The sequence below is a fragment of the Microtus pennsylvanicus genome, chromosome 19 (assembly GCF_037038515.1).
Source record: "Microtus pennsylvanicus isolate mMicPen1 chromosome 19, mMicPen1.hap1, whole genome shotgun sequence".
In the NCBI taxonomy this organism is placed as follows: Eukaryota; Metazoa; Chordata; class Mammalia; order Rodentia; family Cricetidae; genus Microtus; species Microtus pennsylvanicus.
In genome coordinates this window covers 31,326,344-31,353,062 of record NC_134597.1, presented here as the reverse complement: position 1 = coordinate 31,353,062, position 26,719 = coordinate 31,326,344, and the positions used below count along the sequence as shown (strand labels likewise).

At 42.6% G+C, this 26,719-nt stretch overlaps 1 protein-coding gene across 6 annotated transcripts in view; it reads right to left on the bottom strand.

The window, feature by feature from the left end:
* Positions 1-26,421, bottom strand: part of Trim24 (tripartite motif containing 24) — a 108,935-nt gene extending 82,514 nt beyond the window's left edge. For 5 of the 6 annotated variants that reach the window (XM_075953964.1, XM_075953966.1, XM_075953967.1 and 2 more), the window contains exon 1: positions 25,736-26,421. In XM_075953964.1, the coding sequence (XP_075810079.1) occupies positions 25,736-26,099 (364 nt within the window). In that variant the 5' untranslated portion in view covers positions 26,100-26,421. The remainder of the gene's footprint in view (positions 1-25,735) is intronic. The other variant, XM_075953968.1, reaches the window with a different exon arrangement.
* Between the last annotated feature and the right edge of the window lie 298 nt (positions 26,422-26,719).

Sequence of the window (26,719 nt, the reverse complement as noted above, 5' to 3'; positions counted from 1 at the left end):
TTGTCTTATCTGCTTTCTTTGAGGAACACAACACTGAACCAGACAAAAGGATTATAATGATAATTTCTGAGAAAGAACACTTGCACATGTTTGCAGATGAAATTCCATCGTATTTTCCAAATCTCCTGACAGCTCATTTGCACTTTCCAGAAGCCCATTCACAGAGTTGAAGATGTTCTTATTAACAGAGATGCAGTGACAACTGATTTCTCTACAGTGCCAGTTACACAATTCTGGATCAAGTGTTTGCAGTCATACCCTGCTCTGTCTGAGATTTCCAGCTTGTTGGTCATCAAGTCTCAGCACAGCAGTAGACTTGCTGTGGAAGATGATCTTCTCTGCGCTCTTGCAAAGACTGCCCTAAGAATTTCTGGTCTGGTGAGAAAAAGCAATATCAACCTTCTCACTGACACTGAGTTTTTACTCATATTGCCACAAAATGTAACAATGTATTTCACTGTTAAGCGTGTTACTCACACTACACCATGCTTCAATAGAAATATCACAATATATAATTACATATTGTTTTGTGATTAATCACTATGCTTTACTTATGGTCAACTTCTAATACTTAAAATACATCCTGCTTATTAGATATTTGTATTATGATATATAACAATATCAAAATTATAGTTATAAAGTAGCAACAAGAATAATTTTATGGCTAGGAATCACTACCACAAGAGAAACTGTTTTAAAGGTCCCAGAATTAGTAAGTTTTAGAAATACTGGTCTACAGGGATGATCTTTCATTTTTTATTATCTGTTCAGTGACATTCACTGCTAACAATAGAGCACCACATTTTATGCTTTTGTATTTGCATCTTTGAAGTTTATTCCTAGAAGTTAAGACTATACAGTCAACAGAAGGTGAATTTTCAATTTTGCTAAATCCCTTTCCCTATGTTTATCACACAGCATTCCCATTGACAATATGGTAAAGTACCTTGCTTTCTTACAGTTCTACACAGCATTAATGCCAAGATAGAATAGTAGATCTTCTTTGGAGCAAATAGTTTTCTTTTAAACGTAGAACATTAATTTCTCACATATTTCACACATATATGTTAAGTGTTCTATTTTACAAAATATACAACCATAAGATAATTTTATTTTTGCTTGTGTTACTAGGTTTTTGCGGCCTTATAAACCAGTTTTTGTTTTGTTCTTTTTTTTTTGAGACAGTGTCTCATAAATTTCAAGGTTGCACTTTCTTTCCTTAGTATCTAAGTTATGACATTCTCCTCTTTCTTCCAAGTCTCCTTGGTAATTTCTTCCTAAAGCAGAGGCCACTGATGTGGGATTCCCCTCTGTATGCTATGAACATGTTTTATTACCACTAGTTAATAAAGAAGCTGCAAGCTTGGTGGTAGTGGCACATGCCATTAATTCCAGCACTTGAGGGGCAGGTGTGCCAGCTTGGTCTACAAGAGCTAGTTCCAGGACAGGCTCCAAAGCTACAGAGAAACCCTGTCTCAAAAAACAAAACAAACAAACAAACAAAAATAAAGAAGCTGCTTTGGCCTATGGCAAGGCAGAAAATCCAAGCAGAGGTAAGAGAAAAAGAAGGTGGAGACAGGCAGAGGCTGCATAGCTGTCGAAGGGGAGAGAAGCCAGTTAAACACCAAATAAAACAAGACACAGAAAATGAGGTAACAGCACGGCCACGTGGCAATACATAGACTAATAAAATGGGTTAATTTAATATGTAAGCGGTAGCTAGAAATACTCCTGAGCCATCAGCCAAACAGTATTGTAATTAATATAATTTTTGTGTGATTATTTCGGTCTGGGTGGCCAGGAAATAAAGGTGCAGTCTCCGCCTACAGGCTGCTAGGTGATTTTCTTACTCTACCATCCAAAGTGTAAGATGAAGAAAAGAGAAAATCTCATTGGATGGTAGTGGTGATGCACATCTTTAATCCCAGCACTGAGGCAGAGACAGGCAGATCTCTGCAGAGACCAGCAGAGTCTACAGAATGAGTTCCAGGACAGCCAAGGCTACACAGACACTGTATCCAACAAATAAATAAGTAAATTTAAAAGAAAGGAAAGAAAGAAAGAACAAAAGACAGACAGATAGGCCTCAAAGGGATCATCAGAAAAGTGGTAGAGAGACCATAATACCCAAAAAAGTCACATGACATGTGCTGAGGGGCAATGGTTTGTACCCTCGCAATTATATTTTAATAAAAAGCTGATTGGCCAGTAACTTGGTAGGAAGTATAATCAGGACAACCAGCAAGAAGTAGAGGCAGGATGATGAGAACAGGAAAATTCTGGGAAGAAGAAAGTCCTAGTCTGCAGTTGTGACCCAGCCTCAGAGGAAGCAAGATGTGACTGCCTTGCTGAACCTTAAGACAACAGAATGGTGCTCAACTTGTAGACAACTGCATCCATAGTAAGCCTGAGAGAGCTTGGGAAAAGAATAGAACTAAGCAAGGCTTATTGATAGCAGCATTTTCTCAGGTGAGCTGTTTGCTAGAAGCAAATGTGTCTCGTTTAAGAGAAGCTTCCTGACTCAGCTTTAGCTGTAAAAACTTTGCAGCCCTTTTAAGAGGCTCTGCCACAAAACACTTAAATGGTGTGTTTATGAATAGCGTACAGCATGCTTCTTGATGGCACCACAGACCTTGAAATGTCACAGAGTTGTGGCGATAAACATGGCTCCGGCTGATACCTCCACCATGAGGCTGAACTCTCAGAAAGCTAAAGAATGGGATGGATCCAGTCGTCAAAGCCACGGCTTTAATCCTAGCCATATTGCTTAGCAAATTAAAGACTCTTGTAGTCAGAAAAAGAGAGATATACAATAAAGAGGATTCAAAGACAAAGAAAACCTCTAAATAATGGTTTACAGTGTGTTAAGAATATATGCAGGCTTGGGAGAGAAAAGAAAAAGGTTAAAGTCCTTAAAATAAAAAAGAAAGAGTGTAGTTGGGTGTGGTGGCACACACCTTTAATCCCAACACTTGGGAGACAGAGGCAGTCAGACCTCTGTGAATTCAAGGTGTGGTAATACACACCATTAATCCCAGTACTTGGGAGGCAGGGGCAGGCAGAACTCTGTGAGTTCAAGGACAGCCTGATCTACAGAGTGAGTTCCAGGACAAAGATACAGAGACACCCTGTCTCAAAAAGCCAAAAATTAAAAAATAAAAGAAATAGAGGTTAAAATAAAGCTATGTAAGGATGAAAAATACACAAAGAGTCTGGATACTGTATATCATTATGTTCTCTTTGAATTGTTTGAATGCTGAGGAAGGAGCAACAGCTGCTAAAAGATATTTGTTTATAAATGCTCCTAAATTAATCCAAGATAGGTATTTTGAAAATTCCTTGACTTCAAAATTGAAGCCAAAAGGTATGTTACTTTGGAGAAGAGGTTTTGCTTTTGTTTCCACAGGAAATGAGAGGCTGTGGATCATTCTGAGTTAAGAAAAATCAGGTCTGATCAAGGAAGACCACCTGAGAAATCTCTGGTAGGAGCAGATGGCTCAGATATAGAACTGTTCTACATCCAGAACAGATTCAAGACTACTGCCTGAGATGATCAAGCCTCACAGGATACTCTAGTCATGACTTGATGATAATTCTAAATTTTCTTTAGGTCCCCATAAGATTATCAGTGACCCCAACCAGCAGGAAGTAACCTGGAAAACTACACCCATATTCCAAAAAAATGGATTATGGATATTTTCCTTTGTTTAGAATGTTGATTACAAGTTGTTATGGATAATGGTCAGGAGAAAAGCTAAACAAAGGATATTAGAATCAGAGTTCTTGTTCCTTAAAAAAAGCGGGGGTGATGCTGTAGGACAATTATTTGTACCCTGTCAATTGTATTTTAATAAAACGCTGATTGGCCAGTAGCCAGGCAGGAAGTAAAGGCACAACCAGGCACAAAGTAGAATAAGGACCAGGCAGGACAGAAAAAAACCTTCAGACAACAGACATGTATTCAATGATACATAGATATTAGCTGTTATGTCAATGATAACCAAACAACAATCCATAGAACCACAGAGGTTAAGTATAGAGTAAGGGACTAGGGGGTACACAAAAATCTCATTAGGAAAGAGAATTAGAAAATAAATAGTTATGGATGGATGGGGAGGTTTAAATAGGAAGATCAAGTGTGTGGTAGAGGGGAGAACAGAATGAGAGAGGGAAAATGAGGGGGGGAGACAGCTAAAATATAGGGCCATTTGAGGTTTTATTGAAACCTATTACTGCAGAAGCATCCTAAAGTATATACTTAAATGAAGGCAATTGAAATGAAATCTCCAAATAATGGGGGAGACAGCCCCCAACAGGACATCTCATCACCAAATGAAACTTCCAGTACCAGAACTGGGTTACAACTAAATGAGTTGCTGGCAGAAAGGGTCCCATGAAAACTCCCCAACAACCAAGGCTGATGCTAAGACTATAGGTTGCTTCACAAACTGACAGCAAGGCCCTATTGAAGACATCTACACAACTCACTCAAATGGAGAAGTCAAGCTGGTGCTTTCACCACAACGTTTCACCACAACGGAGGAGCCTTCGCGCCTACGTTCTAGTTGTCTTTTTAGTACAGGAAGGAAGTCTGCATGTTACTAAAGGAAAAACGTAAACACCAAGACAGCCACAAACCCTTTGATCTACAATTGGTGACTTGTCTGCAAGATATGCTCAGGCAATGGTGGCATAAAACTTGTGAGAGTAACCAACCAAACATATCTGATTTGACTTAAGGTCTACTCCATGAGATAGAATTCATACAGACAACTGACCCTGGGTGACCAAGAACCAGAGACCAGAAAGCCCGGGGACCTAGGGAAAAACCAAATACTACTGTTCTTAAAAGAAAGTAGCAACAAAATGATTCCTAATGACATTCTGTTATACTCATAGATCAGTAGCACCTTGCTTAACCATCATCAGAGTTCTCCTGAAACAGATGGAAACAAGCCATATAATTAATATACATAGCCCTAATGGGCTATCTCCACCATAGCCTCTCCCTCAGGTCTCAGGGAACCCTGTGGAATAGGCAGCAGAAAGAGCATTAAGAGTCAGAGTGAATGGAGGACACCAAGGAAACAAGGTCCTATATCTAAATCAACAGGATCAATACACATAAGAACTCACCGAAACTGATACACAGGGCCTGTACTGGTATACACTAGACTGCATTGTAGGAAAGGAAAGGGGGACACATGCCCCCAATCCCTAATGCTGAAGCCATTTCTACTTGATAAACATTTGCAAATGAAAATTTAGTTTTCTCCAAGGAAGTCTCACTATGGAAACAAACTACTCTTAAGCTGCTTGTTCAGCAGTAGATGGCCAACAGAAAATGAACTAACAGCATCTTTGGAGGTTCCTTGCCTCATAATGTCCTGCCAGGGCTTTTACTTTACCTTCCTTCTTTCCTTCCTTCTGTCCGTGTATCCATCCATCCATCCATCCATCCATCCATCCATCCATCCATCCATCCATCCATCTATTTATGGAGGCAGTGTTTCTGTGTAGCCCCTAGCTATTCTGGAACTCACTCTGTAGATCAGACTGGCCTCTGCCTCCCAAGTGCTGGAATTAAAGGCGTGGCCTTTAAACTGGCCTTTTTAAATTTTATCTTATTTTATTTATGTTTTTTTCTTCTCTCTTTTTACTCTACAGATCCTCTGAGTATAATATTATGGCTTCCAGTTTAGTGTTTTTATGGGATTCTTAAGTGTTTGAATGAGGGGTCTCTGTGTCTCTGTTTCTTCTGACTTTTCTTGGGCTCTTTGTCTTCTGTTTGCTTTGTCTTATTCTGAAGTTTTTGTTTTTTCTTATTTTATTATCCCTTAGAAGCCTGTTTTCTAATAAAAGGGGTGGACCCAGATTGGGGGGGGGGGTAGGGGTGGGGAGAAGAACTGGGAGGAGTAAGGGAGAGGACACTGTAATCAAGTCATACTATGTGAGGGAAAAAAAACTACTTTCAACGAAAAGAGGGAAAAAAAAGAAGTCACATGACAATGAAGTCTACAGCAGGAAGGAAACATATAAAGAACATATACCTGTATAGAGATATAGACTCTAGGAATCTCATGGTCTCTTCCTGGTAATATGAGAAGAAATCAGGAGGATAGGTGGGAGCTGCTGAAATCAGCAATTGCCACCAAACATAAGATCCCCGGGGCTCAAGAAAATACAAATCAACAGGAGGATAAGCATTTGAATTTTTTTGTTGTTGTTTAGCTGTCCCCCAGCCTGATTTTTTTTATAAACTTTTTTTTTAAAGATTTATTTCTTTATTATGTATATAACATTCTGTCTCCATGTATGCCCGCATGCCAGAGGAGGGTGCCAGATCTCATTAAAGATGGTTGTGAGCCACCATGTGGTTGCTGGGATTTGAACTCAGGACCTCTGGAAGAGCAGCCAGTGCTCTTAACCACTGAGCCATCTCTCCAGCCCCCATTTGAAAAATTTTTGAAAACTATGTAAAAAAAAGAAAGAAAGTGAGGTAATTTGGCTTATGTTTATGATTTATGCCATTTTAAAAAAAGTATTTTAAGAAGCAGGCAAAAGCATTTTGTCCTAAGTACTGCCATTTTGACTTCAGACTCCATTTTACCTGTAGAGTGAAATAAAGCTCAGGTTCCCAAACCCCAGGGGAGCTGGGAACTTTCCAGTGGCTGACCAACCTCCTCCCCTAAACCATAGAAATAGCCATTATGCATCTTTAGTTTTCTAGAAACATCATGGCTGTTCCTAACAACAGAAAGAACAAATAAATCTGATTGGTTGGACTGAAAGGCTTGCACTGTATGTTAGTTGATAATGATGGAACACACAAGGAAAGTCCCTAATCTTTGATTTGATTGGTGAAAATTATAGCTATAATGTGGCAACAAATTGTGATTTTTTTTTGTGTGTGTGTGTGCTTGCTTATAAACCCTGATTTTGCCCCTACTTGGCACTGTCAGGAGAAACAGCATTGTCTCTCTCCTTCCTTGTGGTGCACAACAAACTAGGTATAACAATTTGTATATATATCCTATGTTTAATATGTACCTATTATAGTACTAGTATACCTGGTACATAACAAATTACATAAACATAAAAATATTTAAAAGGATAAAATCTTTGAGATCTCTTAAAATCTTATTTTTTAATGTGTTTCTGTGGGTGGTTGTATGTGCACCACATGCTTATATGTACCCAAGATGGCCAAAAGAGGGCATCAGAATCCCTGGACCTGGAGCTACATACATGCAGTTGGGCTATCCAATTTGGGTGCCAGGAACCTCAGTCCTTTGCAGGAACAGCAATGACTTTGACCACTGAGTCATCGCTCAAGCTCCCAAGAGATAACATTTTTAAATGCCACGTTAACAATGATAGCTTCTTACTAATTCCAAGCCACCAAATGCACTTAAAGGGTGGTTCCCAAACAAAGAAACTTGCTAGTTTTCAAATTCTTGATCCCATTTCCCCCTTTGGTCACTGCTCCTAAGCTTACAGTGAACTGCTAAAGTGCCTATGAGGTACCTGCTATGTCACTCTAATGCTGCTCTGCCTAGACAAATATTATCATTATCATAGCTGGGATAAGGCCTCAAGGACTGAAAGAAATCAAGGCTGGTAGAAAAACAAACTTATCAATTCCATATAGCTGATACTACAAAGCACAAATCAGATAGCAGGTAGGAATTAGTTGTATTGGATGCCTTTAATCCCAGCACTTGGAAAGCAGCAGAGGCAGGCAGATCTCTGAGTTCAAGGTCAGCTTAATATACAGAACAATTCTAGGATAGCCAGAGTTACTCACAAAATGGTTATAGCTTTCTATAGAGCACATATCTCCTTGTCAGCTAATTGTGTATTTAATTCCCAGGAACACCAGGCTGTCATCTACTATGAGCATCCCTGATTTCTCTGGGCTCTGCTTCTGTAATATCCCAAACTGGTTCAGCTCAACCTTGAGTACAGATCAAATGGAAGAACTCCTTATTTACTTGCTTCACTTTTTCTCTGGGGGGAGGAAGGAACAAACAAACAAACAAACAAAAGGTTCAGGGTGGTCTTGAACTCATTCTCTAGTTTTAGCCTCTAAATTGCGAGGAACACAAACCACATGCACCATCATCACTTCCTGCCACAATCACTTTCCATGTGTTCTGTACCATGCAATGTAGGGACTTCCAAGGCTGCTAAAACTGAGGAGCTTTTGTAAGCAACCTCCATATAGGACTTCCCATGAAGTGAGACTACATGTTTTATGACAGAGGCTTAGAAATGGTAAACCATAACTTTAAATCGTTTTATTTAAAAACAATTATCAAGTTCCATAAATCTATTTACCCAAAACACGTATAAGTGATAATTTGGGAGTTTGGTAAAGCAAACTAACCAAACAAAACAAAAATAGAGATTATAATATATAAAGACCTGTAACTTCAGGACAACTGTAGTGTTTGATAAGTCAAACATTATGACAGTTATTTTTTTTCCCCTAAACTACACAAAACTACCAATAGAGGTTGTGGCAGCCTCAACTGCTCCCTACAACTGAGAAGTATCGCATACCTAAAGTATTAAGGCCAAACTCAGGGCTGTGCACAGCAAGTGTCCTACCACTGAGTTCAACTCCTAGCCCTTCAATCATTATGTCCAAAGTTAATTTCTAATAAAAAGTTCTATTTTTTCCCTCACCTCAATATATCCATTGTTGTTGTTTTTACTATACACTATGACTCCCCATCTCATCTGAAGACTACTTTTTAGTGTATATCAAAAATGCAGGGCCAGAGAGGAATTTAACTCAGGTAATAACATTTGCCTTAATATGCATGTGTTTGGAGAAAAAACAAGCAAAACCCAAACCAAACCAAACCAAACCCAGGTGTCGTGACTGTAATCCCGGACAGAGGTGGGATGGGGGTGGTGATCAGAAATCCAGGTGGTAACTGTAACCCCAGGCACGGGGAGAGGATGGGGGGTGCTGAAGGGAAAGATCTCAAAAACAGTAACAAAGACCTCTAAAAACCCTGAGCTGGAGGCTGGAGAGATGGCTCAGAAGTTAAGAGCAGCACCTATATGTTAGTTCATATATCAATCCCAGCACTCAGGAGGCAAGAAATTAATAGTTTAAGGCCATTCATGGCTACATAGAGAGCTGGAGAACATTTCTGGCTACACTGTTAATTCTAGGCTAGTATGGACTACAAAAAAACAAAAACAAAAACTGAACAAACAAAAAACAAAAATAGTGCCAAAGTAATACTCTAAAAAGAAAAAAAAATCAGGTGGGACCCAAATATCACTAATCACTAAAGAAATTTTAAACTTTACCTCTTTAAATGCTACTAATTAAGAAAATCAAGTGCTGGGTATGATGTGCATGTCTTTATACCAGCACTCAGAAGGCAGAGGCTAGCAGATCTTCTATGAATCAGGCCAGTCCGCTCCACAGCTAATTCCAAGACAGCCATGGCTACATAAAGACTCTGCCAAAAAAAGAAGTGGGGAGAGGGGGGAGAAGAGAAGAGTGAAGAGAGAAAAGAAAGAAAAGAAAATGAACAGAGGGAGCTGGAGTTGGAGAGATGAATTGTACCATAGAGCTATAACAATAAAAACTGCATGGTACTGGCATAAAGACAGACACGGTAATCAAACTGAAGACGTAAACAAGAGTCCATACACTTATGAACACCTGAATTTTGATTAAGAAGCCTGAAAGACACACTGGAAAAGGACAGCATCTTCAGCAAATGACACTGGTAAACTTGTTGGCTTCAGGTAGAATAATCGAAATAGATCCATACTTATCACCACCCTGCATAGAACTCAAGTCCAAATAGATCAAACACCTCAACATAAGGCCAGATACACTGACTGACTCTGAAAGAAAAGAGAGTGGGAAATGGTCTTAAACTCTTTGGCACAGAAAGGACTTTCTGCACAGAACACCATTAGCACAGGCACTAGGAAAAATTAATAAAGTGACCTCATGAAGTAACTCAGACCCCAAAAGACCAATCTGTTTTCACTTATATGTGGATATCAGCTTTTACGCATTCAATACGTGTGCTACAATCTGAATAACCACCAAGCTGAGGGACTTAAGGACCAAGGAGGGAGGAAAGGATCACCAGAAGAAGGAGAAAATAAAATGAAGTGTTATGGAAAGGTAAAGGGGAAACTGGAATAGGATTAAATAGGGAGGGAGATGGGAGAAGGATGAAAGAGGGAATACAGAGAGAAACAACTAATATTATCAGAAAAATCATATGGAAACCTACTATTGTAGAACCTGTGGTTTCAACCTGTGGGTTGCGACCCCTTTGGGGGGTTGAACCACTCTTTCACAGGGATCACCTAAGACTATTGCAAAACAGATATTTACATTATAATTCATAACAGTAGCAAAATTACAATTCTGAAGTAGCAAGGAAAATAATTTTATGGTTGGGGGGTCACCACAAGATGAGGAACTGTATTAAAGTGTCTAAGTAAAAGGAAGGGTGAGAAACACTGCTATAGAAGCTTCTGAAAATATATACATATATGTAAGAAATCTAAGTGAAATCACCAAATAATAGGGGAGAGAATGCTCCAACAAGATACATCAAAATGTCCCAAAATGCCAAGCGAAATCTCCAGTGTCAGGAATGGGTTACATGGTGCCAAATCATTGGCCAAAGGCGTCCCATGGAACAACCCCTCAGCCTAAACATCACTTGCTCTTGCCAAGGCTTGGTTCCTCTCTACAACCTGATGGTAAGGCCTCTAGCTGAAAACAACACTTAACTTATGTCATTGAACATGGAAAAATCTAGCAGGTGTCTAACTAGATATTTCATCCCTACTGACTAGCATTCCTGGTCTTGGCACTCTGAATGGAAACAGAGGAGAAAGGTGATTGATCATTAATATCATCCAGCTACAAACCATTTAATCTATAAGAATGACCTACCCACAAGATATATACTGTTGTAATATGTTTTTGTTGTTAATATTCTTATTTTTTATGGACTTTTTGCTTCATTTTTGTATTCTTTGTTGTTGTACTTGACTTTTATTTTTAATTTGTTTGATGTTTTGGTTTTTATTGTGCTTTGAAAGAGAAAGAAAGAACATACAGTTGGTTGGGTAGGAAGGTGGGATCTGGGTGGAGTTTAGGAGGTAAAAAAACATGATCAAAATAAAAAGCCAAAGCACTTGGGTGTGTGTGGGGGGGAGGGGGAATTCTGCTATGACTCTGTAGCACAAGTAATAAAAATACAGAGACAAATATTGGGGTTCAACCTGAAGATCAGAAAAGCAAAGCAGTCAAGCCACTAGAGAGCTCTTACCTCTAAGAAATCCTCAGACTGAAAGAGAGCAAGATCCTGTCTCATCCAGGTCTTATATTCCTTCTCTAGGGCTGGGGTTAAAGGCATGCAACACCATTGCCAGGCCTCTAGGGGCTTAGTTTTATTATCTTCAGGCAAGCTTTATTTATAAAACATAAAAATCACATCACTATAATGACTCAACTCCAAGGAACTAACATTAGTTAATAGATCAACTCCCCAATTGTGTCTATATTGTAAATTGTCAGTTAACAAAATTGGGAGGGTTCCAGCACAGCTCAGTAATAGAATGCTAGCCTAGCATTCAAGAGAGACTGGGCTACTCTCCCAACACTGCAAAATTAAATCAAAAGTCTTAGAGGTGGGAGAACACTGATGGGACTGGAGGGATAGATGCCTCATCAGTTAAGAGGGCCTGCTACTCCTTTAAAGATTGGTTCCTAGCCCCCTTCAGCAACTCACAACTGCTTGTAACTACAGCTCCAAGGGATCTGACAGCCTCTTCTGGCCTCTACAGGTACTCACACACGGTACACATTCACAGATACACATATACACATAATTTTTAAATGAATACAAAATTTTCAAAACAAAATTAGCAAAACTTAAAAAACATGGATTAAATTCTTGTATTTTTCTCTTCCTAGACAAACAGTCTGACCCCTGTCAAAAGCATGCTTTCTATTCTTTAGAAGTAGCTCTTAATAGTTTACTATTCTGGTGGGCTGGATAGCATGTCACCAACATGTCAGCATTTCTCCAAGGTTTTAGTTTTCCAATCTAACATTCCAGAGAAAAACTAAACTCTTAACTCTTTTTTTACATAAAACAAATGGATACTAAGAAAATTACAGTGAACCAGGTATGGCTCACTTGTGACCCTAGCACTTGGGAGGCAGAGCAGAATGACTACCACAAGTTTAACCTACAGAGAGACCCTGTCTCAAACACAACAAAACGACAGTCAAGACTGTGGTGGTTATCTTGTTCTTTTGTGGTCATTCATTCCTGTTTCCTTTTTAAAGGTACCCTTGGAAAAGCAATTTAGATGAGGGTTCTAGAGAAGTGATTATAATGTTAGTTTAGTGATAAATATAACTGTCTAACTTCTACTGTTGATACTTTTTTTAAAAAAAATATTTTATGTGCATGGGTGTTCTGGTTGCATATATTTATGTACACATGCACACAGTTGTCTGCAGAGGCCAGAAGGTGTCATGAGATCCCCTGAAGCTAAAGTTAAAGACTTCTATGAACTGCCTTATGGGTCCTGGGAATTGAACTCAGGTCCCACGAAAAGAGTAGCCAGCACTCTTAACCACTGAACCATCTCTCTAGTCCCTACTGTTGGTGGTTTTATGTTTTACTTAGTAAAACTATGAGTCTGAAGTGTCGCACAGTCTTATGTCAGCACTTGGGAGGTAGAAGATAAAGAATCTGAGACCAGCCTGAGCTGTGGAATAATTCTTCTGTATACTGCGAATATATATTACTCTCATTGGTTACTAAAGAAGCTGACTGGCCAATAGCTGAACAGGACAAGGTTAGATGAGCCAAACTAAGAATGCTTTTGATAGTATTCTGACAAAGCTAGCTTGGAGTCAGAGGGTGGAGCCAGTTACTAGCCAACCAAAATTAACCATAGCAGTCTGGAGGACTGTAGGCAGATAGGAAACAGGAAGTAGTAAGGTAGGGCTGAAAGAAGATCTCAGCCTTTTTGAAGGAAGGAATGGAAGAGTTAGGAAGTCACTGGTGGCTGCTCCCCTGCTTCTCTGATCTTTCACAGTTTCACTCTGATATCTGACTTCTGATGTTATATTGATAAAGAATAATAAGATTAGGTAACATTTCATCCTTCTGGGGTCTTTGATGGAGTTAAATACTAAATAGTAAAACTTAGTTATAATAAATTTTCCTTAGTTATAATAAAAAGTAAATTAGGTATAAAACTTTAGACTCACTAAGCTAGATTAATAAGAATAATTCCTCTAATTTTGCCATATGCAAATAGACTGGATATTGTAACTGTAATTCCTTAATTGTTTTGTTGAAAAGTTAAACCTTTCTTTTTAATTGGACAAAAAGGGGGAAATGTTGTGGATTAATCCTTCTATACACTGTTAATATGAATCACTCTTATTGGTTAATAAAGAAGGTGACAGGTCAGTAGCTGAACAGGATCAAGTTAGGCTGATCCTGAGAATGCTGGGAAGAGGAAGAGCAGAGTCTGGAGTTACCAGCCAGATGCAGAGGTAGCAGGAGATGAATGTGCCATGCTAAAGATACCGCCATGTGGCAGAGCATAAATATAGAATATGGGTTAACTTAATGTAAGAGCTAGTTAATAATTAGCCTGAGATAATGTCAAACATTTATAATTAATATAAGCCTTGGTGTGTTTATCTGGGAGCTGCTGGTGGGACAGAAAATTGTGGCAATAGATATTATTTGATTCATGACACTTATACTTAGAAATTCGTGAGAAAAATAATGTTAATGAAGTAAACCTTATTTCAAGCATATGAAGGACTCACTAAGGTCTAGAACACCAGTTCTGGGGGTTCTTGACCTTCTTCTGGCCTCAGTGGTCACTGTATGCATAGAGTGCATAATTATCCTCTTATGGCCTCCAACAGCATCAAGCATGAAAGACAAAAAAAAAAAAAAAAAACAAGCCGGGCGGTGGTGGCGCACGCCTTTAATCCCAGCACTCGGGAGGCAGAGGCAGGTGGATCTCTGTGAGTTCAAGACCAGCCTGGTCTACAAGAGCTAGTTCCAGGACAGGCTCCAAAACCACAGAGAAACCCTGTCTCGAAAAACCAAAAAAAAAAAAAAAAACCATGCAAAAAAATTATTTTTAAGGAAGAGTTTGAAAGAAGAGAACCTACATGGCCACACAATGCTGGTTCTAGAAGCAATCATCACTAAATAAAAATCTCAGTCCTAGGGTTTTTGAGATGGCTCTGCTATTTTTGCCAAAGAGGGCCAAATGGATAATAATTTGACTCTTAGCACCCTTACTGGACAGATCATTGTCATTTGTAATTCTAGTTTGAAGGATCCAATACCTTCTTCTAGCCTCTACAAGCATTGTACTCTTGGACACACACCCACAAAGAGACACACTCATATAGAAATCCTCCCCAAATATATGATCTTGCTGTTCCTCTAGGTTGCACACCAGATGTAGATAATAATGCTAGGCCAGCTTTGGTGGTATATGCTTTTAATCCCAGCAATTTGGGAGGCAGAGGTAGGTGGATCTCTGTGAGTTCCAGGGTAGCCAGAGCTACGTAGAGACCCTGTCTCCAAATATATAAATACATAAATAAATAAAAGGGAGGCAACACAGCAACAACAAAACCTCTACTACTACTGATGACACCACACACTTGAGTTCCAAGACATAAGAAAAATCAAGCTGGAATTGAGCTAGAAACTTCCTCCCTTTTTGGCTAGGCTTTCAAGTACCAGAAAGTGCTCTAAAGGCTGTTGTGTGTGGGGGGGGGGGGGGGGGAGATTAAGAGTCTCACTGAGCTGTGAACTCTACAAACTACAATATTAATCTGCCTGGAAAAATGCCCAATTGCAATCGTGGCATGACTGTTCTAAGGGTAACCAACTGCCTTCTGTTAGGATTTGAAGCATATCCCTTAAGATGGAATCTATGCCTCCTAATACTGGAAGCCTACTAAAAATTCATCCTTGTTAGGTGTGATACCACATGCACTCCCAGCACTTGGGAAGCCAAGGCAGGTGGATCTCTGTATGTTCAAGACCAGGCAAGTTTATAGAGTAAGACTCCATCTTAAAACAAAACCAAAACCACCCATGCTTGGGTAAATCATAAACCCAAAGGAGTATGGAGCACTTACTATTCTTGGTTAGTAAATAGCCATAGTGTAAAAGTGCCTCCTTATATCCTATTTATAGAAACAAGTGCTACTTAGTCTTAATCAAAGAAGACCGCAGTGAACCATAGTGCATAAAGACTCAGAGCTGCAGAAGAATATAAGTATAAATGATGGGCAACGGTTCAGCCCTTAAACAAGATATTTCTATCACCCACTCTAAACTTTAAAGAACACCAAGGAAAAAGGGTGGAAAAAATTGAAGAGTTAGAAAACAGAAATCCTGCAAAATGCATAGACATGGCCAGAAACTAACAGCAGCTGTAGTTACAGGTACGGGACTAGACCTATCAACAGCCAACCACGAATGGGAGAGGAACCCAGGAACCCCCACGCTTTCTGCTACTATTGACTACTGACAATTCTAGAAATGGAAAGTTATCTTCAGTTGTGTACTTACTAGTGAGCCCACAAACCCATGGTCACAAAGATGTTCCTTGGTTAAATCCAATGGGTTACAAAACAATACAAAAAGTCATAAACATGGGAAAGAGACTGGATGGCTGAGCAGGAAAGGTGCTTGGCACCAAGCCTGGTTATGAGGGATCTCAATCCTCCTGAGACTACATGATGGGAGGGGAAAACTTCCAAATGTAAGTCATGGAAGATGCAAGAACACAAAATGTTAAAACTAACAAAATCTTTAATAGCTAGATATTGTGGTTCACAGCTGTAATCCTAGCTAGCAGTTGTGAGTCTGGGGCAGGAAGATCAATCACTACAGATCCAATCAAGGGCAGCCTGGGCTAGAAAGAACTTACTTTAAATAATAAGTAACCTTACCCCTTTACATAGGGGTTCATTTTGTCTTTTCCTTAGTATAAAAACATATTTTTAATTAAACGTTTCCTTTTCTTTTCACTTGTTTGTTTCTGACATGGTTTCTCTGTGATAACAATTCTGGCTGTCCTGAAACTCACTCTGTAGACCACGCACACGTTATACATACATACATACAAGCAAAACACACATTAAGAAGAACATGGGGGAGGGAGAACAAAAAGAAACCTTAAAATGTGCCTAAGAATTAAGAACTGGTGGCTTCATGGTAATGTGTGATTTTATTCACAAGGCTTATTCCCCAGCATAAGTATTACATACACATAGAACTTAAGAACTAAGACTTATCTGGGACTGATAGAGCATGCCATGCCTTTGAAACCAACACTCAGAAGGCAGAGGCCAGTCAGGGTTTACATAGTGAGTCGTATCTCAAAAACAAGCAAGAAATAAGATTTTCCAGATAGTGTTGGTGCATGCCTTTAATTCCAGCACTCAGGAAGCAGAGGCAGGCGGCTCTCTCATGAGTTCAAGGCCAGCCTGGTCTATAAAATGAGTTCTAATACAGCCAGGACTACACAGAGAAACCCTGTCTCGAAAAACAAACAAACAGAAGAATAAGATTTATGTTATACTTTACTACCTTTCCAGTAAATAAGCCTCTTTGAAACAAGTTACAATGAATGATCAGATATTCCACCTTACCTGCAACCTAATAAAGTAGCCCAAGTTTCTTTCACAGATGGCGAGAAAGGGCAAGTAACTCAAGGATCAGACAAATGGGCAGTTTATTATGAATAACAATAGCATAAACTTGAGTATTCTGTGAGACGGTAAGGGAGTGCAGAGGTTCCTCCATCTAGTAACTTTGCAGAAGCCATTTTAGGTTTGACTAGAATTTGACCTCCTTGACAGAAAGCCCAGTGGAAAATTACTAAACTCAATTCTAGGAACTTGAGACCAAGATGCCCCAGCTAATTTATGCCTGGTCCATCTGAAGAGATGGATATGCTGCCTCCTTTTGTTCTGACTGGACCAATGAGAAATGTGAAAGGGGCTACAGAAAATGGTTATCTGTGGAGGAGAGGCCAGGAGGTTGATGCTATTACATCTGGTCCTTTCTCTCCTGTTTACACACTGAGTGCCTCTGGCTATGGGGAGGCCAGACAGGCTTTGTCTGAGGCTGTGAGGCCATTATCTGCTCTCCCCTTGAGGGAAGTGAAGTGGTCCCTTTCTCCACCAGTGATTTATATAATCAAGAAGACCCAAAACCCTCCCTTTTAGGACAGGACTTCATCAGTCTGTCGAAGACTTTATACACACAAGATGACTTGGGGTAATTGCCAGGACTTCCTGGCTACCCTGACTATAGCCAAGGATACCCAAATCTGGCTGAAAAGTAGTAGGCTCTGGGGCTGGGTAGATGTACTGTAAAAATGGACTTTGCAAACTCCATTTTAAAGAAGGGGTTTCATCTTAGGCTATATAATGAGCAGGGGAGAGGGGCTGATCTCAGCTCTAGAAATATGCTGCAATAGCGGAAATTGAAGGGATACCCTAAGAAATCACCAATTAAGGAGCAGAGTCATAAAATTTAAGGAGGTCCAGATGTTCCTAGGAGACCTCCTGTCCTTGAAGATACCTTGCCAGTAATTTATAGCTGTTAGTGTTTTACGCCCCAAAACTGACCAATAGTTTCAGAAACTACCTTATCCTATGACCTACTTACCCAATCCCAAGATGATAGGACATGAACTCCCCTGATTATGGCGTTTCCCCTTTAAAAGTTCTCTCTTCCCCAGGTTCATGGCCATACTACGCTGGGGTGCTGAAAAGGGGTGATTCTAACTCAAGTTTTTACGTTAAAGACCCTCATGGAACTTGCACTGGAAACCAGGCTCTGTGAATTCATTTGGGGGTCCATAATTTAGGCGTAACAGGACACTTCCCAAAGTAGAGAACCTTCTACTTTGTGAACCGTCCCATCAACTGGACTCAGTTGGGACTCTAATACCAATGAAGGTAAGGAGGTACTGGAAGCTTCTTGCCAAACATCATTGTGAGGATTAAAAGTGGCAGCCATAAAACCTACCAACTTATCCAAGGTAAGTCAGGATACTCAAGAACCTGATGACAAAATTGCCTGCTGAGTTACTGGAAAGGCCCTGTGAGGCATAGAGGTTGTTTACCTCCATAAACCTAGATGCCCCAGATAACTGGTGAGCCACTAATATTACTGTTGTCATGTAGTTGTTCCCAAATAAGAAGGAAGTTGCAGAAATTAGAGGGTGTGATAGTATAAATGTAATTGGCCCCCATAGGCCCATAGGGAGTGGCAATATTAGAAGGTGAGGCTTTGTTGGAGTAGGTGTGGCCTTTTTGGCTGAAGTGTGTCACTGCGGAGGTTTCCTATGCTCAAGATACTGCTCAGTGTCTGAATCTTGTTGCCTTCTGAGCAAGATGTAGCCAGTACAATGTCTGCTGATGCTCCCCACCATGATGATAATCAACTGAGCCTTTGAACTGTAAGCTGCCACCTCAATTAAATGTTTTCTTTTATAAGAGTTGCTGTGATGGTGTCTCTTCACGGCAACAGAAATCCTAATAAGACAAAGGGATCTGAAGGGATGAACAGATGTCAACTTTTCAAAGATAGGGTACAGTGTCTCTTCACGGCAACAGGAATCCTAACTAAGACAAAGGGATCTGAAGGGATGAACAGATGTCAACTTTTCAAAGATAGGGTACAGTGTCTCTTCACGGCAACAGGAATCCTAACTAAGACAAAGGGATCTGAAGGGATGAACAGATGTCAACTTTTCAAAGATAGGGTACAGTGTCTCTTCACGGCAACAGGAATCCTAACTAAGACAAAGGGATCTGAAGGGATGAACAGATGTCAACTTTTCAAAGATAGGGTACAGTGTCTCTTCACGGCAACAGGAATCCTAACTAAGACAAAGGGATCTGAAGGGATGAACAGATGTCAACTTTTCAAAGATAGGGTACAGAGTCTCAACAAGAAGGTTCAGCTGTGTATCCCTCAGGTCATATAACTAACTAGGCTACAACCTAGAGGAAGGAAAGCATTTGCTGTCCTACAATGTATTTCAGCCATCCTGCAAATCCTTGCTCCCATATCGAGAAAACAAGTACAGGAATTCCTAGGGGAATTGGGTATTACAGGTTACGAAAATGGATTTGCTGAGATAACCAAGTCCTTTTATGTCAGCACAAGAGGCACAAAACTTTTGAAATGAACTGAGACTAAACAGAGGGCCTTCTTGAAGTCTTGAAAAAGGTCCCTGGCCCTTCCATACGTTTACTAAGCCCTTCTACTTGTGGATGTGGATGGAGCTGGAGGCATTCCCAAAGGGGACCTCATGAAAACTCTGGGACCCTGGAAAAGACTCGTGGCCTATTTGTCCAAGAGACTTGATCCAGTTGCAGCTGGATGACCAGCATGTATAAGAGATATAGTTGCCACCACCCTGCTGGTAAAAGCAGCTGACAAATTAACTTTACTTAGGGCAAGAACTGTTCCTGGCAACCCCAAATTCTATTGAGGCCCTCTTGGGGAACCCAAAAGATATCTCTAATGCCTGGAGTGGCGTGAGGGGACCCAATACAAAGTCCTGCTTCAACCCTGCATGTCAGCCCTCGACTCAGTCCCCTGTGGGATGATGACTGGACAGAACCTCTGCATGACTGTCTTGAAGTGACAGACTGTGACAAACTTAATCTAGTCTGTCAGGCCTGATCTGACTAATGTCCCATTGGTGACACCAGATGGGAGCAGTTTCCTTCAAGATGGTATCAGGTATGGAGGAGTAGCAGTAGTGACCCAAGATAAGACTATCTAGGCACAATCTTTAAGTAGGAGAACCTCAGCTCAACAAGCTGAGCTTTTATTTTTGACCCAAGCATTCTACTGGGGGAAAGACTATGCTGTCACCATACACACTGACAGGCAATATGCTTTCACCATGGCCCAGGGAAAAGAGAACTTTTTCAGCAGAAAAAGTAACCAAAAACAGAGAAGAAATCTTAGCCCTATTAGAAGCTATCTAGTTACCCAAGAGGGTAGCCACTGTCCATTGCAAAGGACACCACAAAGGAGATTCCACAGAAACCAGAGATAATAGAGCAGCTGACTTGGCTGCCCAGGAAGTAGCCCTAGAAGCATTAGGGCCTCTCCAAGTCTTAGATGTCCTGCCAGAGCCCAGCTTATGAGACCACTCATAATGCACACCAGCAGAGACTGACTCTGAAAACAAGAACTAGCCATACAGGATAAAGGAGGGTAGGTGTTGCTGAATGGCAGATCCATCCTTCCCATGAGTTTGGGAAGGTGATGGGTTATGGACCTCCACCAAGCCACCCACCTAGGAGTCATGAAAACTGTTGAATTCCTCAGACCCAGGGATTATGTTCCCAATTTTAAAGTTTAATTAAATACACCACTTTAGATGTGCCACTTGTACTCAGGCAAACTACAACAGGAGAAGATCCCACAGAGGATCCAGGCTTGAGGAAATGAGTCTGGGGAACATTTGGAGCTGGACTTATTTTGGCTATAAATATTTGCTGGTGTCTGTAGACACCTTCTCGAGATGGCCCACCCTACCCAAACAGAGAGTGCTCCAATAGTTACTAAGAAACTTCTTCAAAAAATAAATCCTAGGTTGAACTGCCCCTAGCTTTGGGGGTCCAGCAATAACCTTGCCAAAGAGTCTGAAATTCTTTTTTTTTTTTTTTTTTGTGGTTTTTCGAGACAGGGTTTCTCTGTGGTTTTGGAGCCTGTCCTGGAACTAGCTCTTGTAGACCAGGCTGGTCTCGAACTCACAGAGATCCGCCTGCCTCTGCCTCCCGAGTGCTGGGATTAAAGGCGTGCGCCACCACCACCCGGCTAAGAGTCTGAAATTCTGAGAAAGGTATTAATTGGAAATTGTATTGTGAATATAGGTTAGAGCTCAGGTCAGGCAGAAAGAATGAATAAAACGCTTAAAGAGACTCCGACTAAACTGATCCTGGAAACTGGTGATCCTCCCTTTGCCCTGCTCAGGGCCCACTGTACGCATTACTAGAAGGGAATTACTTCTTTTTGAAATTATGTTTGGGGAACTACTTCCCATCTTCCCTAAATCCTGAGCTATTCTCCAAACAGAAATGTCTAATCATTCCCTTCTCAAATACTGGTAGGCTTAGCAGGGACTTGCCAGGTCATTGACCAGACTGTGAAGAGAATCTGCCCACCAGTTCCCACCAGACTTGGTTTGGATAAAGGACCCTGGAAACTGAAACTGTATGGAAGAGACTCTATCCAGCCATCCTCACCACTCCAACTGCAGTCCAGCCAGGCGGTGGTGGCGCACTCCTTTAATCCCAGCACGCCTTTAATCCCAGCACTCCCGGAGACAGAGGTAGGCGGATCTCTGTGAGTTCGAGACCAACCTGGTCTACAAGAGCTATTTCCAAAAAAAAAAAAAAAAAAAAAAAAACTAGTTCCAGGACAGGCTCCAAAGCTACAGAGAAACCCTGTCTCAAAAAACCAAAATAAGTAAATAAATTAATTAATAATAAAAAATAATCCAACTGCAGTACAAGTAGCTGGTGTCACTCCAAACTAAAAAATAAAGAGCCACTAAGTAAGGTCAATGACAGATGGACTGTCTGTCACTTGGACCTCAGACTCCTTAAGACTCCTCAGACTGACCAGTTTACTAACTCAGGATACACTATTCCTATCAGCCCCAAACATAGACATGGGAACTCAGAAAAATCAGGGATAAGGCTCTCTCATGTCCCTTCCAGGGTTAAAACAATATGAATCTATCAGGTTGTGAAGACTAGCTAGAAAAAAGGCCTTCAGGAATTACAAATTTTATACATACCCTACTAATGTTGCCCTGCCAAGGACAATGTCCTTGCATATTGTCTACCTGCATATTGTCCTCAAGTTATAATCTTGCTGATTCTTCACCTTACTACAGACTTGCTCAAACACCCAATGAACCAATATTTGCCCAGAAGACAGCATATTCTTTCACGCCCCTGAAGCTCCCTACCTGACTTGCTCGACTAAACGTGCCTCCTCTAACTCACTGAAAAGTCACACCCCTGGGGGCTGGAGAGATGGCTCAGAGGTTAAGAGCACTGCCTGCTCTTCCAGAGGTCCTGAGTTCAATTCCCAGCAACCACATGGTGGCTCACAACCATCTGTAATGGAGTCTGGTGCCCTCATCTGGCCTGCAGGTGTACATGCAGGCAGAACACTGTATACATAATAAATAAATAAATAAATATTTTTTTGAAAAGTCACACCCCTCACTCTATATATACGGGTCTGTTATCCTGTACATGAGAGGAAAATGACACGCATGACAAATATGACACACATGACAAACACGGCACACATGGCGCACATGGCAAACACGGCACGCCTGACCAATATGACACACGTGCCTGACAAACATGGCACGTCACGCGGGACTAATATGACACGCGGGACTAATATGACACGCGGGACTAATATGACACGCGGGACTAATATGACACGCGGGACTAATATGACATACATGACAAATATGGCACGCCTGACTAATATGACACGTGTGACAAATACGGCACGCGCGACAAATACGACAAGTGCAACAAGCATGACCAATACGACACGTGCGACCGATACGACACGCGTGACAAACATGACACGCGTGACAAACATGACAAATAAGACACGCATGACCAATATGGCACGCATGGCAAATATGACGCGCGCGGCCAATATGACACACATGACACGCACGACAAACATGACATGCGTGGCCAATATGGCGCGCGCGACCAATATGACACGCGTGACCAATGACACGCATGACATATATGGCACGCCTGACAAATATGACATGTGTGACACACATGACAAATGTGGTGCGCGCGGCCAATATTAAACGTGTGACAAGCACGACACGCGTGACAAATGTGGCACGCATGACAAATGACATGTGTGACCAACATTAAACGTGTGACAAATGACACGCGTGCCCAACATTAACCGTGTGACAAATATGACACGTGTGACCAATATTAAACGTGTGACAGATGTGGCACGCATGACGAATATGACGTGCATGGCAAATGTGGTGCGCATGGCAAATATGACACACGTGACGGATATGACATGCATGACGAGTGTGGCACACATGACAAATATGACACACGTGACCAATATTAAGCGTGTGACAAATGTGGCACACGTGACGGGTATGGCATGCATGACGAGTATGGCGCACATGACAAATATGGCGCGCATGGCAAATACATGAGAGGAAAGTTCAACCTGGCCTTGTCTCAATGTTAAAGGTTAAACAGGTTCCAATTCTAGTAGGGACAGGAACAGCCAGTGCAGCTGCCATAGGCACCTTAGCCTTGATTGTCAGGAATCAAAACTTTAGGGAACTCAGTTCCCAGATACTCTCAGACTTACATCATTTGAAGAAATCGATTTCTAGGCTAGACAGCCAAGTTGCCTCCCCTGCAGAGGTAGTCCTACAGAATTGAAGGAGGCTAGATCCACCTTTTTTATGAAATATGGCAAAGTTTTGGGAGAAACTTGCAGTTTCTGTGCCAACCAATCAGGGATAATTAGGAAAACCTTGCCGTGGTCAGGGAAAACCTTAAAGAAGGGAGACACAGATCAGATAATTGTTATCAGTTCCTTGTTTACCTGGTCCCCTGGTCCCCAAGGATGACCACCCTACATTATGACCACCCGCATTAGCCTGTTGATTCTTATTCTGATTCAGCGAACTGTGGGACCCTGCATCCTCAACTTCATGGCCAATATATTAGAGAATAAACTGTTAAGCTACTGGCTCTTAAACCAGTCATGCCCGGGCAGAATAGGTCAATCACTGTTTCAACTCATGCCCACAGAACCAACCAGGGAAGGTGACAGAGCAAGATAGTGCAGAGGTTCCTCTAAATCTTGTATTATTGCTCAGGCCATTTGGGGCTTACTAGAGTTTGGCCTCCTTTTGAAGAATCTTGTGGAAAATTACCAAACTCTTCTAAGAACCTGATGTCAAGATGCCCAGCTAATTTATGTTGGCTTCTGTTAAACTGTCTGCTTGTGCAAAGCTCCTCCTCCAGCAAACTGCTTATCTCAGCTTCTGTGAACCTACTTGTTTGTACGACCCCCCACGCCCCTCAACTGCCAGGCAAGGTAACATGATGTGGTTTTTGCCTTTAAAAGCTGCTTGCTCAGCTGGGCAGTCTTTAAGCCCAACACTTGGGAGACTGAGGCAGGCAGATTTCTGAGTCAGAGGCTCCAAAGCAACACAGAGAAATCCTGTCTCGAGAGGGAGAGAAAAAAAAAAGCTTTGTGCTATAAAGCAGTGGTTCTCAACCTTCCTAATGCTGTAACTCTTTAATACCGTTCACCATGTTGTGGGAACCCCCCGACCACAAAATGCTTTTGTAGCTACTCCATAAGTCTAAGTTTGCTACTGTTATGAATTATAATGCGACCCCTATGAAAGGGTAGTAAGGGCGGAGGATCTTAACTCACAGGTTGAGAACATAGGTTACATTTGCACCTTGAATACCTAGGTGTAGTTCCAGTTAACTGATATAAAAGCCTTCAATTGCCTATAGATTATGTCTGAGTGGTCTTTGGTGGGCTCCGCATAACAATAGAGAGCCATGGAAAATAGTTTCCTATAACTAAAGACTGTTCTAAGATCTAAGTGAGTCTGAGACAACAATCCAAGCCCGCAATTGCATCCTGACCTAGTGTAATTATTTAACTTATTAACTCAAAGCAGTTATTCCCAAGCAGATGTTAAAAGTGACTAGCCATTAGGTGTGATGGCTCATGCCTGTGCCCCTCATGCTCCTCCTCACTCTGTAGAGGCTGAGGCGGGAAGACAGCTAGTTGTGAACAAGTCTGGGCTGCTACAAAAGCCAAACAAAACACACACACACACACACACACACCAGCAAACAAAAATCTACGAACAGAAACAGATTTCTTTTTTCCCGTTACTTCGTATTTCTAGAAGACATCAATCTGCCCAAATATTTGCAGTATTAAAAGTTAAAAGCTTCAAGCGTTCTCACAAATAAAAACATTGTTCTTTAAATGCTTTAAACCTGTTAACATAAGCAATGGGAACTACCTGTCAAAAACTAATTACTCATTAACACCACAAAAGAGAAAGTAACTTCCAACTACAGCGTACAAAACACTTTGGAAGTCTATTTACTTTCTGTCCTTTATAGTGTCGCTCAAAATAAGATCTCCGAAAGCGGCAGACAACAAAACTCCTTCTCCCGGTTCCTTTGTCCCCCAACGGAGGGGCTAGAGGAGAGGGAACTCATTAAGGTAAAGGAGCCCGGAACGCACAAGATTCGAAACGGCCACCAATCTGCAATCAATCATCAAAGAAACTCTCCATCACTTCATCTCCATCCGTCCCTCCCCCTCCTCTCCCGGTGCTCGCAGAACCCGGGTGGACACAAGCTGATCCTGATCATAGGCACCCGGACAAAGCTTCGCAGAGGCAGCGGGGAGCTGCAAACTCGCCGCAGTCGTCAGAGCGCCTCAAAAGTGAGGGACCGCCAAGTCGCTCGGCCAGCCGGGGGCCCTCTTCTCTCCTCCCCAGTCGCGTGACAGCGGGTCGCGCCCGCCACCTCGCGGGCCTCTCTCACCTTGGGTAGCGAATGGCGAAGGACCACCGGCCGGGGAGCCCGGGGCGGGGGCGGGGACGGGCGCGGGTGGTGGGGTCTCTGCCGAGCCCAGCGCGGGCGCCGTCAGCATGAGGTAGCGCTGGGGCGCGGGCAGGCAGCGCTGGCAGAACGAGTGCAGGCAGGGCAGCAGCTTGGGCGCTCGGCTCTGGATGTTCTGGTGGCACACGGCGCAAGTGTCCAACAGGTTGAGCCGGGCTGCCTCGCCGCCGTTCTCGGAGTCCGGGCCCTGCCGGCTCTCGGCCTCGTTCTCCCCGCTCGGTGCCGCCGCTGCGGGGCCCCCGGTCGGAGCCGCCGCCGCCGCCGCCTTCTCCACAGCCACCTCCATTGTCCTGCGGCCGCCGCCGGGGAAGCGGGAGCGCGCTCACCGCCCGCCGCCCCCGACGACCTCCGCCGCCTCCCCGCTTCTCCTCCTCAAGAGAGGCCGCGCGGACTCGCGGAGGGAGCGCAGGGAGGAAGCCGCCACCCGAGTGGCGCGGCCGGAAGGCGCGGAGCTGTCAACGGGGACCGGTTCCCGCACCGCGACGCCGCCGCGCGGGCCGGCAGGCAAACCGCCGCCGAGACGCTCGAAGCCGCCCAGCGCGCCCTCCCGCGCCCAGCAGCCTTTCTCTCGGGCCCCTTGGACCACCGCGGGCCCCGCCCCCACCTCCCTCTCCCAGCAACCGCGGCGACAGCCAGCGGCGCGCCAGCCAATGGCCGCCGCGCCTGCCCGGGGGGCGGGGCCTGTGGGAGCCCGCGAGGCTCGGACGGCCCCCGCGGGAGGCTGGGAGTGGGCGGGGCCAGCCCCGCTCCGGACGCCGAGGGCCGCGGCCGCTGATTGGCTCGCTGTGTGTGTCTCTGCTCTGAAGATAGTAAAGGGATCGTTTGTTAAGGAGCCGGAGCAGGCGCCTGGTTCGGCCCGCAGCTGTGGCCCCGCCTAAGGGGCGGGGCTCTCCACCTTGTCTCCCA